General features: G+C 43.2%; 1 protein-coding gene across 1 annotated transcript; it reads left to right on the forward strand.

Annotated features, from left to right (window-relative positions):
* The first annotated feature begins 822 nt into the window (after positions 1-822).
* Positions 823-11635, forward strand: CHGB (chromogranin B). Its single transcript, XM_036419497.2, has 5 exons — positions 823-1065; positions 4527-4573; positions 5058-5151; positions 8684-10413; positions 11243-11635. The coding sequence occupies exons 1-5, from the start codon at positions 1017-1019 to the stop codon at positions 11324-11326; spliced, it is 2004 nt and encodes a 667-aa protein (XP_036275390.1). The 5' UTR covers positions 823-1016; the 3' UTR covers positions 11327-11635.
* Positions 11636-14815: the final 3180 nt, after the last annotated feature.

A 14815-nucleotide genomic window follows, 5' to 3' on the forward strand; every position in this document is an offset into this window, starting at 1 on the left:
TCTATCCCTCTCTCTTCCTCTCTGTAAAAAAATCAAAAAAAATATATTTTTTAAAAAATGAATCATGGGTAAGTAGATTTAAGACCAAAAGTTTGAAAAAACAAACAAACAAAACAACAACAGCAGGTTCCATATTCTCCAGCTGCACCTTTTGTTTTTAAAGCCATCACTCCTTTTTCCATTTTCACCACGGTTTAACCCTCTCATGGTCTCGATACTCCATGACTTTACTTCAATACACACACACACACACACACACACACACACACACACACACACACAGTTTCTAAAAATCTCCAGAGCTAATTTGAAAGATTAATCTCATATTTTACACACATCAAGAGAAACTGTCACCCTAGACTGTTTTGCTCAGTGGTGAGAACATTGGCCTAAGGACCTAAGGATCAAAGGTTTTATTCCAGGTCAAGGGAATGTACCTCAGTTGCAGACTGTTAGCAGGAGTCTTATCCTTCCTTCCTTGGGTAGTGGAGACACAAACAGACTTAGTCATTCATAGACAAACTCTGAACAGAACCGCACACCCTACACAGCCTCCAACACAGTTTTTTAGACTTAGAAGTGCAGGGGGCGGGGGAAGGGGGAAATGAGGAGCAATCTTGGGCAGTCTAAGTGGGACCTCGCCTCTCCCGGGTCCCAGATTGGCATCACTTCCCCTCACCCTTCCGTTCCTTCTTGTGCTTTTCTCCCCACCCCCGCTCCAGACCCAGAGCATCCAGGAGACTGGGCTCGCGCAAATTGCCGCCCACTTGTGCCACCGCCCACGGGGCTGCCTCGTGACGTCGCGGCTGAGCAAGGAGGAGCCGCCTCCCAGGTGCCCGCCCCTCCCGGCCCCGCAACCAGACTTGCCCTTTAAAAGAGCGGGGGCCTGCTCCACATCGCGGGCACCACAGACACACGACTGCTTTCTGGAGCATCTCCATCTCTTCTTCGGTCCGTATCTCGCTCCCCTGGATCAGCTGCCCATCTTCTCCGCGCGGGTCGCAGCGAGCCGGGCCATGCAGCCGGCTGTGCTTCTCGGCCTCTTGGGAGCCGCGATGGTGGCTGGTAAGTGGGCGCGGCGAGCTCTTCAGCACCGCGGACAGCGCCAGACTCTTGTCTTCCCCGTGGCCCGGCCTCTTAGCTGGACCATACTGGGAGAGAAAGAGGGTTCAGGGGAAGGTTTCTTCCTCTTGATTCAGGTTCTGAATTCCTCCTCTTCTCTGGTGATTCCCTTCAACCCCCCGCTCCACCATCTGACTTGGGAAAAGCCAGAGGGCTTCCTAGCCCAACCAGAGGAGTCTCAGTCTTTTCATATCTGGGTTTCCCTTTCAGAGGGAGAAAAGGTGCCCATGCCTCCAAGGCATGCTGTGCTCAGTTCTAAATGGTCAGGCCCTCTCTACCGGCCTGGAGAGACTCTGTGATGGTCTTATGCTGTATCTGATTTAAGTATTTGTTGCCTTTTTTAAAACTAGATAACAAAGGAGTGACAGGAATTCATGTAATATGATATAGTTGGCACCTGCATATTTCCCTTTGTTGTTATTATTATTTTTTTATTACTATATAAACATGATGAGATAAAAGTCTCATATGTATATAAAATATCATATCTTTTTATTATGTTCATCTATGATATATGTGTATGCGTGTTCATGTATATATGTGCACAGGGTTAATGTAATATTTTTCTGTATTTTGTATTTCCATTGCTGCAGAAAGGAAATTTCACACTCAAGTTAAGATATTTTTAAGTTATGAATGGAGACTTCAGCAGATGTTTTTATTTTTGTATTCTAGAAAAGCAATAGAATAGAAAATAACTACAAAAATATCCTTAGGAGTGATAAATTGTTTTAGTCAATTTGGGAGGATAAACTTTTTCTATATTTTTTAAATTGAGGTATAATTGATATATAACAGGATAAAATATTTGAGTGCCTCTCTCTTTTTAAAAAAATCTTCACCTGAGAATATTTTCCCATTGATTTTTAGAGAGAGAGGAATGGGGAGAGGAGAGGAAAACACACAAAGAGAGAAACATTGATGTGAGAGGACAGATAATTGGTTGTCTTCCACACATGCCCTGACCTGGGCCAGGAATCCAGTCTGCAACTGAGGTACATTCCCTTGACCTGGAATAAAACCTTTGATCCTTAGGTCCTTAGGCCAGTGTTCTAACCACTGAGCAAAACAGTCTAGGGTGACAGTTTCTCTTGATGTGTGTAAAAATACGAGATTAATCTTTCAAATTAGCTCTGGAGATTTTTAAAAACTGTGTGTGTGTGTGTGTGTGTGTGTGTGTGTGTGTGTGTGTGTGTATTGAAGTAAAGTCATGGAGTATTGAGACCATTGAGAAGAAAATAGATCACTAGATTAAACTGGAGGTTTTCTTTGGCTGTTTTAATGACCTCATAGAAAACAATTTTTTTTATCTGAAATTGAGATTATAACTTGAATTGAGGTATTACCATTCATGAATATGAAGCTTTTATTGACAACAATTACTGGATCCAAAATGCAAAGAGACAAAAGGAAAGCCAGTGGTCATTTACTTTATTGCAAGCTACATACATTTAGAATTTTCTAAAATGCTCGCATTCTTACAAATTGCCTATAAATGTTCTCAATGTAATTAAAGAAATCCAAATGAATAATTTAGGATCTTTCTGGCCAAAAATATCTTCAGAAAGGAATTGCTTAAGAGGCCATAGCTGGGCTGTACATTGTACTGTGCATCACAGTAGCAGTGACATTTGTGAAGCCTCTTTAACAATGGTGGTACAATACTTATAGCTCTCTTATATAAGAGAATATGTTAAGAAGAGTTCATATTTTAATAAGAGCTAAAATGGAGACATTGTATTTAAAAATTTATATTAGCTATAATTCATCCACCCTTTAAAGTACATAACTTAGTGATATTTAGTATATTCACAGATTGTATAACCACGATCAAATTTCAGAACACTTTCATTACCCAGAAAGAAACCCCATATCCATTAACAGCTGTTTTCCAATCCCACCTCCCTCAATACCTGGAAATGAAATGTGAAACCTTCTAGCAGAATCTGTTATTTAGCAAAATCTCAGGGCTGAGGAGAAACCTCAGGAAACCATATGGCTCATTTTCTACCCTTCAAAGCTTCTGGAAGGAGAGCTACACATTTTTACAGTAGCTACTGTGCACTCTACAAATTAACATGAGAGAAGTGGGAGTATGATAACCATATTATACCAGGTTAGATAGTTTCTGCATTCAAAGGGCCTGCTTACCTTGTTATTATATAGCTTTATGTTCAACCTGGGATCTAACCTTGATATTCTTATGAGAAATTAATACTTTGGGTGTTATGCTCAGATTTATCATACAATATTATTTGACATTTTTTCTACCATTTACTACTTTATTTTAATATAATCACTGGCTTTTCTTTTATGCCTCCTGAATCTTTATGCAAAAACAAGAAAGGTAACTACTTTAGGGAAATCAATATTTTTTTATTACTACTTTGTTGTCACAGATTCTGTTGGAAGAAATACAATCGCATTTATATGTCTCAACAAGATGCAAAATGTACTTTTACAAGGAGACCCTAATTCCTTTCCATCAAAAAGGTTTCTGAAGAGCTTTAATCAGAGAAGCAATACTGTTTTGTTATATTAAACAGGAACTTAAAATTGTTTAGAGCAACAAAATAAAGATGTTTCTCTCCCCCCAAATCTGATTACTGTTAATACTTCGGCAATATCAGTAATTAAAAACATCTACTTTACATTTGTCAGGGGGGAAAAGAGGGAAGTATAAGCAAGAAGCTACAATACCAAAGAAATATAATAAAGCTAGATTTTTAAAGGCACCTTCTAGTTTATGAGAGGAGGAATTATCTCAGTTATTTTTTTCCAGAGGATTTTACAGATTTCAGGTGGAAAGAGCAAGTGCCAAAGTGGGAATATTCCCAAATAGCATTGATTGGGAGGAGGGGGAGGATAATGTCTCAACATAGTGGAGCTTGGGTACCAAAGGCAGGTCACCTGGATCTTGTCTGAACTACATTTTAGGAAGAATATGGGGTCTTCATACCTTGTTAGCCACTCCTTAAACATTTCTTTTTTTTTTTTTTAATATATTTTTATTGATTTCAGAGAGTAAGGGAGAGGGAGAGAGAAACAGAAACATCAACGATGAGAGAGAATCATGGATCGGCTGCCTCCTGCACGCCTCCACTGGGGATCAAGCTCACAACCCAGGCATGTGCCCTTGATCAGAATTGAACCTGGGACCCTTCAGTCCACAGGCCGAGGCTCTATCCACTGAGCAAACCACCCAGGGCCACACACACACACACACACACACACACACACACACACAGTTACTAGCCAATCATACCCAATTATCTCTGTTCAACTCTAATTTTGCCTCTGTCTCCAAGTATTGCATGTGTGAGGTGAGGGATAATTTCATGTTTGGATACACACCACTTTCAAAATTAACTCAAGTCATTTTCCATCCTTTTTCTCTTTTATAGTTGTCAGTTCTATGCCAGTGGACAACAGGGACCACAATGAAGAAATGGTAAGTTGAAATAGAGGTCCAGAATCTAGACTTATTACTAGACTGTAGATTCTCCCACTTCTTATTACACAAAACCAAGCAAAATAAACAAAAACAAAAAACACATCATAGTCTTAAAAAACCAGGTTTTCATCCCTGAGGGAATGAGGGCAAAGGATGTCCCTCCTGCCCTGGGCTCACACCTTCTTCCTGGATGTTTTAGTTCATCTGAGGATAACTTTCTCATCCCACTGTTTTCCTCCCAGCTTGTTCAGAAATGGGTATTTCTTTTCTCAGGGTGATCCTGGCCCAATGTGATCTTGCATTGCTCTGGAGAGGCCTGGGAAGTTTCATTAGTATAGGAAACTAACCTACATTCCACCCCAAGGATTCTGCACCAGTACAGCTCACAGAGCCAAGCCTTTCTGGGCATCAGCTCTGGGTTGAATAGTCTGTCATCCCATTGGTACCAGCTTTTGCCAACCTGCTTTTGGGTTTCCCCCAGGTGACTCGCTGCATCATCGAGGTTCTCTCAAATGCCCTATCGAAGTCCAATGCTCCACCCATCACCCCTGAGTGCCGACAAGCCCTGAAGAGGAGTAAGTTTCCTGCACTACCAGGGGAGCTTTGTCCCTCAAGTGATCCTTGTTCCTTCTGCTTCTATTCACCTTCCACTTTACCTCCAAATGAACCAGGGACATGCAGTGTGTGTGTGTTGGGGGGGAGGGGGCGTGTGAGTACAGACCAGACTGGTATCAGAGGAGGCAGAAGATGTGGCTTCTAGGCTCTATTCTGCCACCTGATATCTATGTGACATTGGGACACTGCATCCCCTGTCCCTTTGGGCTTATTCATCGAAGCACAATGAGGGGGTTGAACTCAGAGATTGTCTTTGAGATGTCTGTCAGTTCTTAAATTTGTTGGTTCCAGAGTTCGGATTTTCATTGGGGTGCAAGAAGATGTGCGGAGTGTTTGTTTATGATTGGAGGAGGGAGGTTTGAGTGTTCTGGGAGTGCTGGAAGATGGAGGAATAGAAGGATATTTTAAGAGTATTCTCCTCTTTGCCTTTTACTCTTGACAGTGATGATCTTCCAAGTTAGAAGCTGGGAAAGGTGACTTGGAAACATGTGGCCTGTTTACATGACAGATTGGTTAAGCCATTTTAACGCAGAGATTATTCTCAGGGAGGTACAACCAAATGGTACCAGGAATTCTGGGCCTGCGAACTGGAAAGGGTGAGGGTAGAAGCAGAGCATCCAATGAGTCAGAGCAATAACCTTCTGAATCTAGACGAGATGTTTTATCTACACAAATCAGCTTCTGTTGAAAACAAAACCGGGACAGTGACGCAAGCAGTATCAATTGGGAGTTGATGTTAAGAGATCAATTTTATAAAACTATGCAGTCTCTCTTATGAGAGAAGTCAAACTGATTTAAATAAATCCAAAAACACTGTTCCTGTCATTACCTCTTTATGCTTTTAAATTTTTAGTCAGGCTGGGAACAGTGGACTCTTCTTTTTCTTTTCACCTTCAAAATTTCTCATTGCATTTAGATGCACAGCCCATGGACACAGACAATAGTGCAGTGAAGGCCAGGGATGGGGCAGGAGCCAGGCAGAAGGGGGCAAAGGAAAGAATGGGGGACATCTGTAATACCCTCAACAACAAAAATAAAAAATTTTAAATTTCTCATTACAATATAATAGTCTCTTGCTATTGCTGCACATGAACCCTTAAGCATAAAATGGTAAAAACAAATATTAGCAATTGACCAAAAGAATTGCCTGGGGGACTCAATCCACCACTGGGAGTTTCAGGGTAACCATAATAGGTGTATGAACCTCTTCCACTGGGTTGATCGGGTCATCCTTGCAACATTATAGAGAAGGAACGTGCTAGTTCCTTTTTTTACTTGAAAAAGTGAGCTGTGCGCCTTGGTTTTACAGATGGACAGTGGCTCTGCTGCTAATCACAGCCCTCCTCTGATCTCACCTGCGGGAGCTTAAAGCTAAATTTAGGAGGAAGTGCTAAGCTTCAGGCACAAGCTGCTATAGGCAGCACATGTTTAACTGGGGGAAAATAAAAATACTCTGCTCCTGACCAGCAGGCAGTAGGAAGGGGCCACACAGTCTCTGCCCGGGAAGCTGAGATCCTGTCTGATCGTGGCATTATTTCAGCCGACTCTCAGAATGACAGTGGTATCTGGCCAAAGCCTCTCTGCTTACCTGTGCCTACCTGGCCAGCTCCGCCAGCCCCACCAGCTTCAGCGCTGCACATAACACCACTGGCTCTTTTTTAAAAATATCTTTATTATTTTATTTATTATATTTTTATTGAGTTTTTACAGAGAGGAGGAATAGAGGGATAGAAAGTTAGAAACATCGATGAGAGAAACATCGATCAGCTGCCTCTTGCACACCCCCTACTGGGGATGTGCCCACAACTAAGGTACATGCCCTTGACAGGGATTGAACCTGGGACCTTTCAGTTCGCAGGCCAAGGCTCTATCCACTGAGCCAAACCGGTTTTGGCAACCACCACTGGCTCTTAAAAGGCAAAGGGACTGGTGAGGTCCAGCCATCAGGTATCTAGGTGTGAAAGGTCTGAGATATTTAAACTGCCTCATAAAAAATGAGAATGTTATCATGACAGGCTGGGCATTAAGCAGGGGGATACAGACCTTCCACTGTTTCTTGGACATTTTTGCAAAACAGACCAATTCTTTTCTATTTTGCAAATGTCAGTCCACCATGACTCATCAGAGCCATGAAAATGAAAATATAATGTGAACCACAAATATAATTTCAAATTTTCTAGTAGCCACACTAAAAAGATAAAAAGACAAGTGAAATCAATTTTAATAATATTCTGAATTTTATCTAATATATTTTATTTACTATATAATTTGTATACATCCAATATATTTATGATATATATTGATAGTATCCAAAACATTCAAAATATAGTCATTTCAACATATTACCAATATGGAAAATTAAGATGTTTTACAATTTTCATATGAAGTTTTCAAAATCTGGCAGTTACCTCACTCTTATAGAACGTCTTTCATTTGGACCAGTCACATTTCAAGTGCTAAATAGCCAGAGAGCTGGTGGGCCTTACAATGGTCAGCTCAGATATAGCCCCAGAGCTGTGAGTGGCGTTGGCTGCAGGCATTCTATCTGAATTCAGTGATAGAAGTTGAAATCCAAACCTCCCAGCTAACAAGTCAGACAGTGTTAACTGCAGATCTCCTTTCATGGGATGTCCTTGAGTTAAGGAGGATGTAGGACAGGAGCTGTCGGCATTTGAAAAAGATGGGAGAGAACAGCATTCAATTAAAATATTGGGATATATCATCTACTGTTGACTCTTGAAAAGTACAAAGAAAACTCAGTCTCCTGGTCTTCATTCTCAACGTTTGAGAGCATGTTGGGGAGATGGGACTTGAGTGAAGAAAGAAATGGCCTTTCCACTGCTGTGTAGTTTTTTTTTAATAAAGAAATATACACCCTTCTTCTCACCAAAACTGTTACATTGTCATTATGGCTAGGTTTAATATGAATAGTTGAATGGGTAATAAAAGTCTGATAAACTAAAAATTAAAATTTTTTTCCATTTTCCTTTGAATCCTGTTATTTTTTATTTTGGCGATTTAACTTTATTTAGCTGGATTCTAGGTGGAGCCATGAACACAATGGTAACTTTTCAATCCCTACTTAGAGCAAAGATGGAAAGAATAGTCCCGAATCACACTTCTCTTAGTTTCAAGGTCTCAGTCTGCAAAAAGATGAATTAGACAAATTCAAAGGTTTCTTCTTGTTATAAATTCTAGTATTTCATAAATCTATACTTTGATTTCAGTTTGATCATCGATAGAACCAATGAGAAATGATGGTTGGGTGTTATAAAAACATAAAAATAAAGAATTTATTATTAGATTGAAACAGCCTAGGAGTTTCCATACCATTTGCTTTTAAAGGGGATCTAAGTATTTCTTTATTAACTTAAACATTTTTTAAGTGATTGTTCAGCGTCCTTAGGATTTGTAGTGATCACTGAGATTGGTACTTGTTGAACCACAAGCAATTCTGAAGTCACACTTACTCTTTTAAATTTTTCATTACAGGTGGAAAAGAAGTTAAAGATGAAGAGAAAAGTGAAAATGAAAAAACAAGGTTCCAAGTAAGATTGTTAAGAGACCAAGCTGACGCCTCAGAAGCCCACAGGCCCTCCAGTAGGGAAGACACAGGAGAACCGGAGGAGGCAGACATCCAAGGCCTGTCAGTGGCCAACACAGAGGGAGGTGGGCACAGCCGAGAGGGAGCAGGTGAGCCCCAAGAGAGCCTCCATCCCTCTGAGAGTAAAGTCTCCAAAGGAGCGAAGACATACCATTCTGAGAAGAGCGAGGGAGAGGAAGGAGAGAAACACCCGAAAAGGGAGCATGGGGAAGGTGGCAGTGAAGAGAAACACCTGGAAGAGCCAGGCGAGACACAAAGTGCCTTTCTTGACAAAAGAAACCAGGCTACAGCTAAGAAAAAAGAGGAGATAATGTCCAGATACAAACTACCCTCGGCCAGGCTCCCGGAGGAGAAGACACACAGCAGGGAGAGGAGTAGCCAAGAGAGCAGAGAAGAGACAAGGAACCCGGAGAGACACTCCCACGAGTCTAAAAGCCAATCTGGGAGCCAGGAAGAATCTGTGGAAAGTGAGGAAGATGCCAGCCATGAGCTGGACAAACGGCACTGGAGGCCGAGACATCACCATGGGCGGAGCAGGCCTGACAGATCCTCTCAAGAAAGGAATCTTCCCTCTGAGGAAAGGGGACAACCCCATGCGGAATCTGAAGAGCCCAACGTGGGCATGGCCAGCTTAGGAGACAAGAGGGACCGTTATCCAACCCACTACCGGGCTTCAGAGGAAGAACCTGAATATGGGGAAGACATGAGGAATTACGCAGGAGTCCAGGCTCCTGAGAACCTGGCGGGGGGGCGGTATGGGGGCAGAGGAAATGAGAAGTACGGGGCTCCAAGGCCTCCCAGTGATGAGAGCCAGGACGAGGACAGGCGAATTCTCCCCAATGCAGAGCTTGACAACATGGCTTATGGATATGGTGAGGAGAGTGAGGAGAGGGGCCCTGAGTGGGAATATCACCACAGAGCCAGAGTAGGGGAGCCTGGGGCCTATGCCAGCCCAGACAAAGCAGAGAAACGATTCTTGGGTGAAGGACACTACGGTGTTCAAGAAAACCAGATGGACAAAACAAGGAGGCACCCGCAGGGCGAGTGGAAAGAGCAGGACAGAAATGACCTCAACTACGGTGAGGAAAACGGGGAGGGAGGGGCCCAGGGGACATGGCAGCGGCAGGACGACCTGCAAGACACCCAGGAGAACAGGGAGGTAGCCCGGCTTCCAGGCAAGCAGTATGCTCCCTATCACACCACTGAGAAGAGGAGGAGGTTAGGGGAGCTGCTGAACCCTTACTACGCCCCCTCCCAGGTGAAGAGCAGCCACTTTGAGAGAAAAGACGACACAGGCGACAATCTTCTTGAGGGTGAAGATGAAAATGGCCTGACCTTGAATGAGAAGAATTTCTTCCCAGAATACAACTATGACTGGTGGGAGAGAAAGCCCTTTGAGGAAGATGTGAACTGGGGGTATGAGAAGAGAAACCTGGTCCCCAAACTGGATCTGAAGAGGCAGTACGACCGAGTGGCCGAACTGGACCAGCTCCTGCACTTCAGGAAGAAGTCGGCTGAGTTTCCAGATTTCTACGACCCCGAGCAGCTGCTGGGCCCACACCACGCAGCGGAAGGTGAAAAGGACAGGGCTGGCCCCGGAGTTCTGACCGAGGAAGAGGTACCGTGTGGGGATTTTTGTTTAAAATTAACTTAAGATGGTTAATGCTAATATGCCCAAGACTATCTGATATTAATGGGGAGAAACTGGTAGGACTTAATCACCATGATAATGCACCCTAGTTAATGGAATGGAGACGACTTCTTGCTCTGCCCTCCATCCCCCACCCCTGATATCTTGCCACTGTCTGCATCCCTGCCCACCTGCTGCTCAACCTTGACCACACACTGTAATCCCCTGGACAGCTTGCAGAATTACTGATGTCTGGGACTCACCCCAGAGATTCTGTTTGGTACTGGGTGCTGCCTGGGAATTGGACTTTTTTTTTTTTTTAAAGCTCCCAGATGATTTCAGTCTTCAGCCATGGTTGATAACCACTCACTGCTTTGGTGTCTTCCCTTGCTTACTGGCATTGCATCACTATTTCCCAAGGAAGAACAGATGATAGAGATATTAGTTAATTGTGGTCTTTCCTTGCCAGCACCTGACTGGTAATAATCAGAAATTTACACCTGAGAGAGGTAACATGATCAGAGCTGTCCCCTTTTCCTCATATTGACCACACAGGTGCTTCTCAAACGTGACTGTGCATCCACATCTGGAATTCAGTAAGTCCCAGGTGGAGTCCAAGAATCTGCATTTCTGACCAGTTCCTCAGTGATGCTATAGGTGCTGCTGACTAGGGGCTACCCTTTAAGAACCACTGATGTAGGGTGTCTCATATAACCCCTAACATATCAAAAATTCCCCTTTCTGTTCATGCTGCCTTAGACTACAATGAAATAAATTGATCTGGGGCCTTATGCTTCTATTTTTCTGTGTTTTTTAGGAAAAAGAACTTGAAAACTTGGCTGCAATGGATTTGGAACTACAGAAAATAGCTGAGAAGTTCAGTGGTAATCGAAGGGGCTGAGGGTCCTTGGAGCCAAGGGCCATTTTAAGAAGCAGCCTTCACATTATCTATTTCCCACCACTTCACCGGAAGACACCATTTATTTAGCCAAAGGCAGAAAATAGAATTTATTATTCATTAAGTGCTTGAAGCAATCAGGAATGTCTTTAATTTTTGCCAGAATGCTATTGAAAATAAAAATAGCATGACTTGTAGCATATTCTCTCGCAAAATCAACATATTAACATGCTTGTGACAATGACTGTGCTACCATCTTTGAAAAAATATGTTTGTATCAGTTTAAAATAAAAGATTCATCTGAAACCAAAAGTTTCATGTTCTCAGCTTCCTTTGGGCTAATATGGAGGAGTGTGATTTCCAAATCCACTCTTTAAAGTGAATGCTAAAGACAGCACTAGGATTTATTGGTTTTAGATTTAGAATAGGGGAAAAAATGCAAAACTTTCAAGGATGTAACAAGAGATCAGGAAAAGACATTTGCTCCTGGAGGCTGGAGAAAGATTAAATAGGCTTAAAGAACCTGTTTGGGGGGGGGGAGGGGGGGGAATTGAGCTAAGACATTACTTTAAAAATCCTATAATCTGGAGAGCTCTGGGAATATCCGGCCAATGGTCAGTTTTCAGGGATGAGGAGAAAGCCTGGATAATGGGAAGAACTCTGGATTGGGAATCACATCTGGTCCAGAAAGATCTCTGGGCCATCAGGGCCCGATTTTTACTCTGTAAGGCAGGGATGGGGAAACTTTTTTCTGCCAAGGGCCATTTGGATATTTATAACATTACTAGTGGCCCAGTGCATGAAACTCATGCACACTAAAAAGGGATTAATTAGAGAAAATATTTTATTATTGTGGTTTGCCTTTTCTCTATAATAGAAGTGTCAGAGATTAAAGAAAATTAGTAAAATGATATGAAAATCTTCCTCCTGTCAGAGTCTGGGGTGCATCGTGGGACCCAGAGTCAAGTCCCCACCCATCCACATGTGCCTCAGAATCCAGACCTGGCCACTCCCTGCTCCAGTGGGCTAGATACAGACCTGGCCGGTCTCACCCTTGTCAAGCCCCCCCAGGTGGGGGGCACAGCATCAGGTCCCCTGGCCCAGCACTGAGGTGGGGGGGCATGGCCTGAGGTCCCCCAGCCCAGGCTAGGGTGGGGGGTGATCCTTGAGGTCCCCTGTCAAGCCCTGCTGGGTGGAGGGCATGGCCTGAGGTCCCTAGCCTAGTGCCAGAGCAGTGGGTGCAGCCTGAGTTCCCCTGTCAAGCCCCACAGGGGCAAGAAGGGGGGGGGGGGCGCGAGTAGCCTCAGGTCCCTGCTGATTGCTGTTAAGGCTCATTATGGGAACTCAGCCTCCACTGTGGGGGCAGCCATCTTGTGTTATGGAAACCCCACCTCCCCTGTGGGCGCCATCATCTTTGTGGCAGAGTGATGGTCAATTTGCATATTCCCTAATTATTAAATAGGATTCGCAGGCCATACAAAATTATCTACTTAAAAATTATCAACTTAGGCTGCTATATTTGGTCAAACATTTAATTAACATACTTCTAATGCTTTGGTAGGGCAGGAGGTTAGTGGTTGAGCATCAACCCATGAACCAGGAGGTCACAGTTCGATTCCCATAGTAGGTATGCAGGAGGCAACTGACTGATGATTTTCTCTCATCATTGATAGTTCTATCTCTCTCTCTCTCTCCCTTTCCATCCTCTTTGAAATCAATAAAAGTATATTTAAAAAAAAATAGAAGTCAAGGATTGCCCAGAGCCACCAACTTCTTTTAATTACAATAATATATGTTTAAGGTGAAAACATCAAGTTAATGACAAGAACACTTTGGCTGCTGGCTTGAGATAAGACAGTGGGGAAGTGAGAGCAGAGATCAGAAAGCCAGTAAGGAGGCCACTGCAATAATCCTGGTGGGTCGTCATGATGGCTGGGACCAGGATGATGGCCCTGATGGTGGGACCTATTTTAGAGAGACATTACGGATGGGCTGATGGATTTGGTGTGACATGAGAGAAAGAGGCGTCACAGATGATACCAATGTTTTAGGCTTGAAGAACAGAGGTGGGAAAGACTGCAGGAGGGACTGTCTTGGGAGGGGAGATATGAGCAGCTCAGGTTGGGGTATGTTGAGTTTGATATGTGACCAGACACCAAGTGGGAGTGTTGAGTTGGGTATATGGGCCTGGAGTCACCATCATAGAGATGGTATTAAAGCCTTAAAACTGGGAGAGATCACCTTCTTTTCTATAAATGAGCCAGACGGCCTCTGTGCATTAGTCCCGTAGGTTGGTTATTTCTTCACTGTAGGTTGAGGACTATTAGTTCAAAAGCTTGCCAGGGCCAGACTTAAATTTTACACATCCATTTATTTTAAACATCATCCAAATGAGCAAACGTTGATATTTAGGACCTACCTGCCTACCTCTGCCAAAGCGCATCTGGCATCTGGTGGCCAGTGATATGTTATCACATTATTTTATTTTTGCCCCTCAGAGCTCTTAGACCCAGCAATTCCCTGCCACTCTGCTGAGCAATATTGCTAGACACAAAAGGCACCTCTCCGATTCCCCTCTCCCTGGGAGTTCTCTTGTCCCGCTTCCCATCTGAGTAGCAACTCCAAGGTATAGCTTCTGGGCAGATTTCCGCTGTGAAGGACATCTCCCTTCCATCTTCAAAACCTGTCAGGTGTCACCCATTACACAATAAAATGTGGGTGCTACTGCCACCTCATGGGCATCTTTTTCTTTCATCATCTCCCACATCTCTCCACCTAGGGAGTGTAGACAAAAAAAATGAACAGGTGCAATTGGTGAGCCAACTGGTGCAATATTTCTCTAAATATTAATCTCAGAGGGGATGAGGAACCAGCAGTGGAGATGGAGGAAGAAAGGCCAGAAAGGAAGAAGGGAAACCAGGAGAGTGATGTCCTAGAAGCCACAGGAGGAAAACCGTAGCAAGGAGAGGGGTCAACCATGTCAGATGCTGCCAGCAGGTTTGGGGGGCCCAGAATGATTACTTAAATTCATGGTGAGCACACTTCCTTTTCTTTAAAAAAAAAAAAATATATATATATATATATATATATATATATATATATATATATATATATATATATATATAATGTTTTTTTTTAATTGACTTCAGAGGAAGGGAAACATCAATGATGAGGATCATTGATAGGCTGCCCAAGGGGCTGAGCCTGAAACCTAGACAGTGTGCTGACCAGGAATCCAACCATCTCCTGATTCATGGTTGACAATCACTGTGCCACACTGTCTAGGCAGCACACTTTTTCTTAAAGAGCCAGATAGCACATACGTTAGGCTTCGAGGGTCATATGGTCTCTGTCACAACTGTCCGCCTCTGCCACAGAATAAAAGCAGACAGGAACCATACATATACAAATTAGCATGGCTGTGTTCTACTAAAAGTTAATTTATGGGCACTGCAATTTGAATGCCATGTAATTTTTGCAAGTCACAGAACT

The sequence above is a fragment of the Pipistrellus kuhlii genome, unplaced genomic scaffold (genome assembly GCF_014108245.1).
Source record: "Pipistrellus kuhlii isolate mPipKuh1 unplaced genomic scaffold, mPipKuh1.p scaffold_m20_p_6, whole genome shotgun sequence".
NCBI lineage: Eukaryota > Metazoa > Chordata > Mammalia > Chiroptera > Vespertilionidae > Pipistrellus > Pipistrellus kuhlii.

Bases quoted from the DNA above. Each gene is read 5' to 3' on its own strand.
- CHGB (XM_036419497.2), top strand. From the start codon at position 1,017: ATGCAGCCGGCTGTGCTTCTCGGCCTCTTGGGAGCCGCGATGGTGGCT. The intron at 1,066-4,526 runs GTAAGTGGGCGC...TCTCTTTTATAG, and splicing joins GGGAGCCGCGATGGTGGCTG to TTGTCAGTTCTATGCCAGTG. The intron at 4,574-5,057 runs GTAAGTTGAAAT...GGTTTCCCCCAG, and splicing joins GGGACCACAATGAAGAAATG to GTGACTCGCTGCATCATCGA.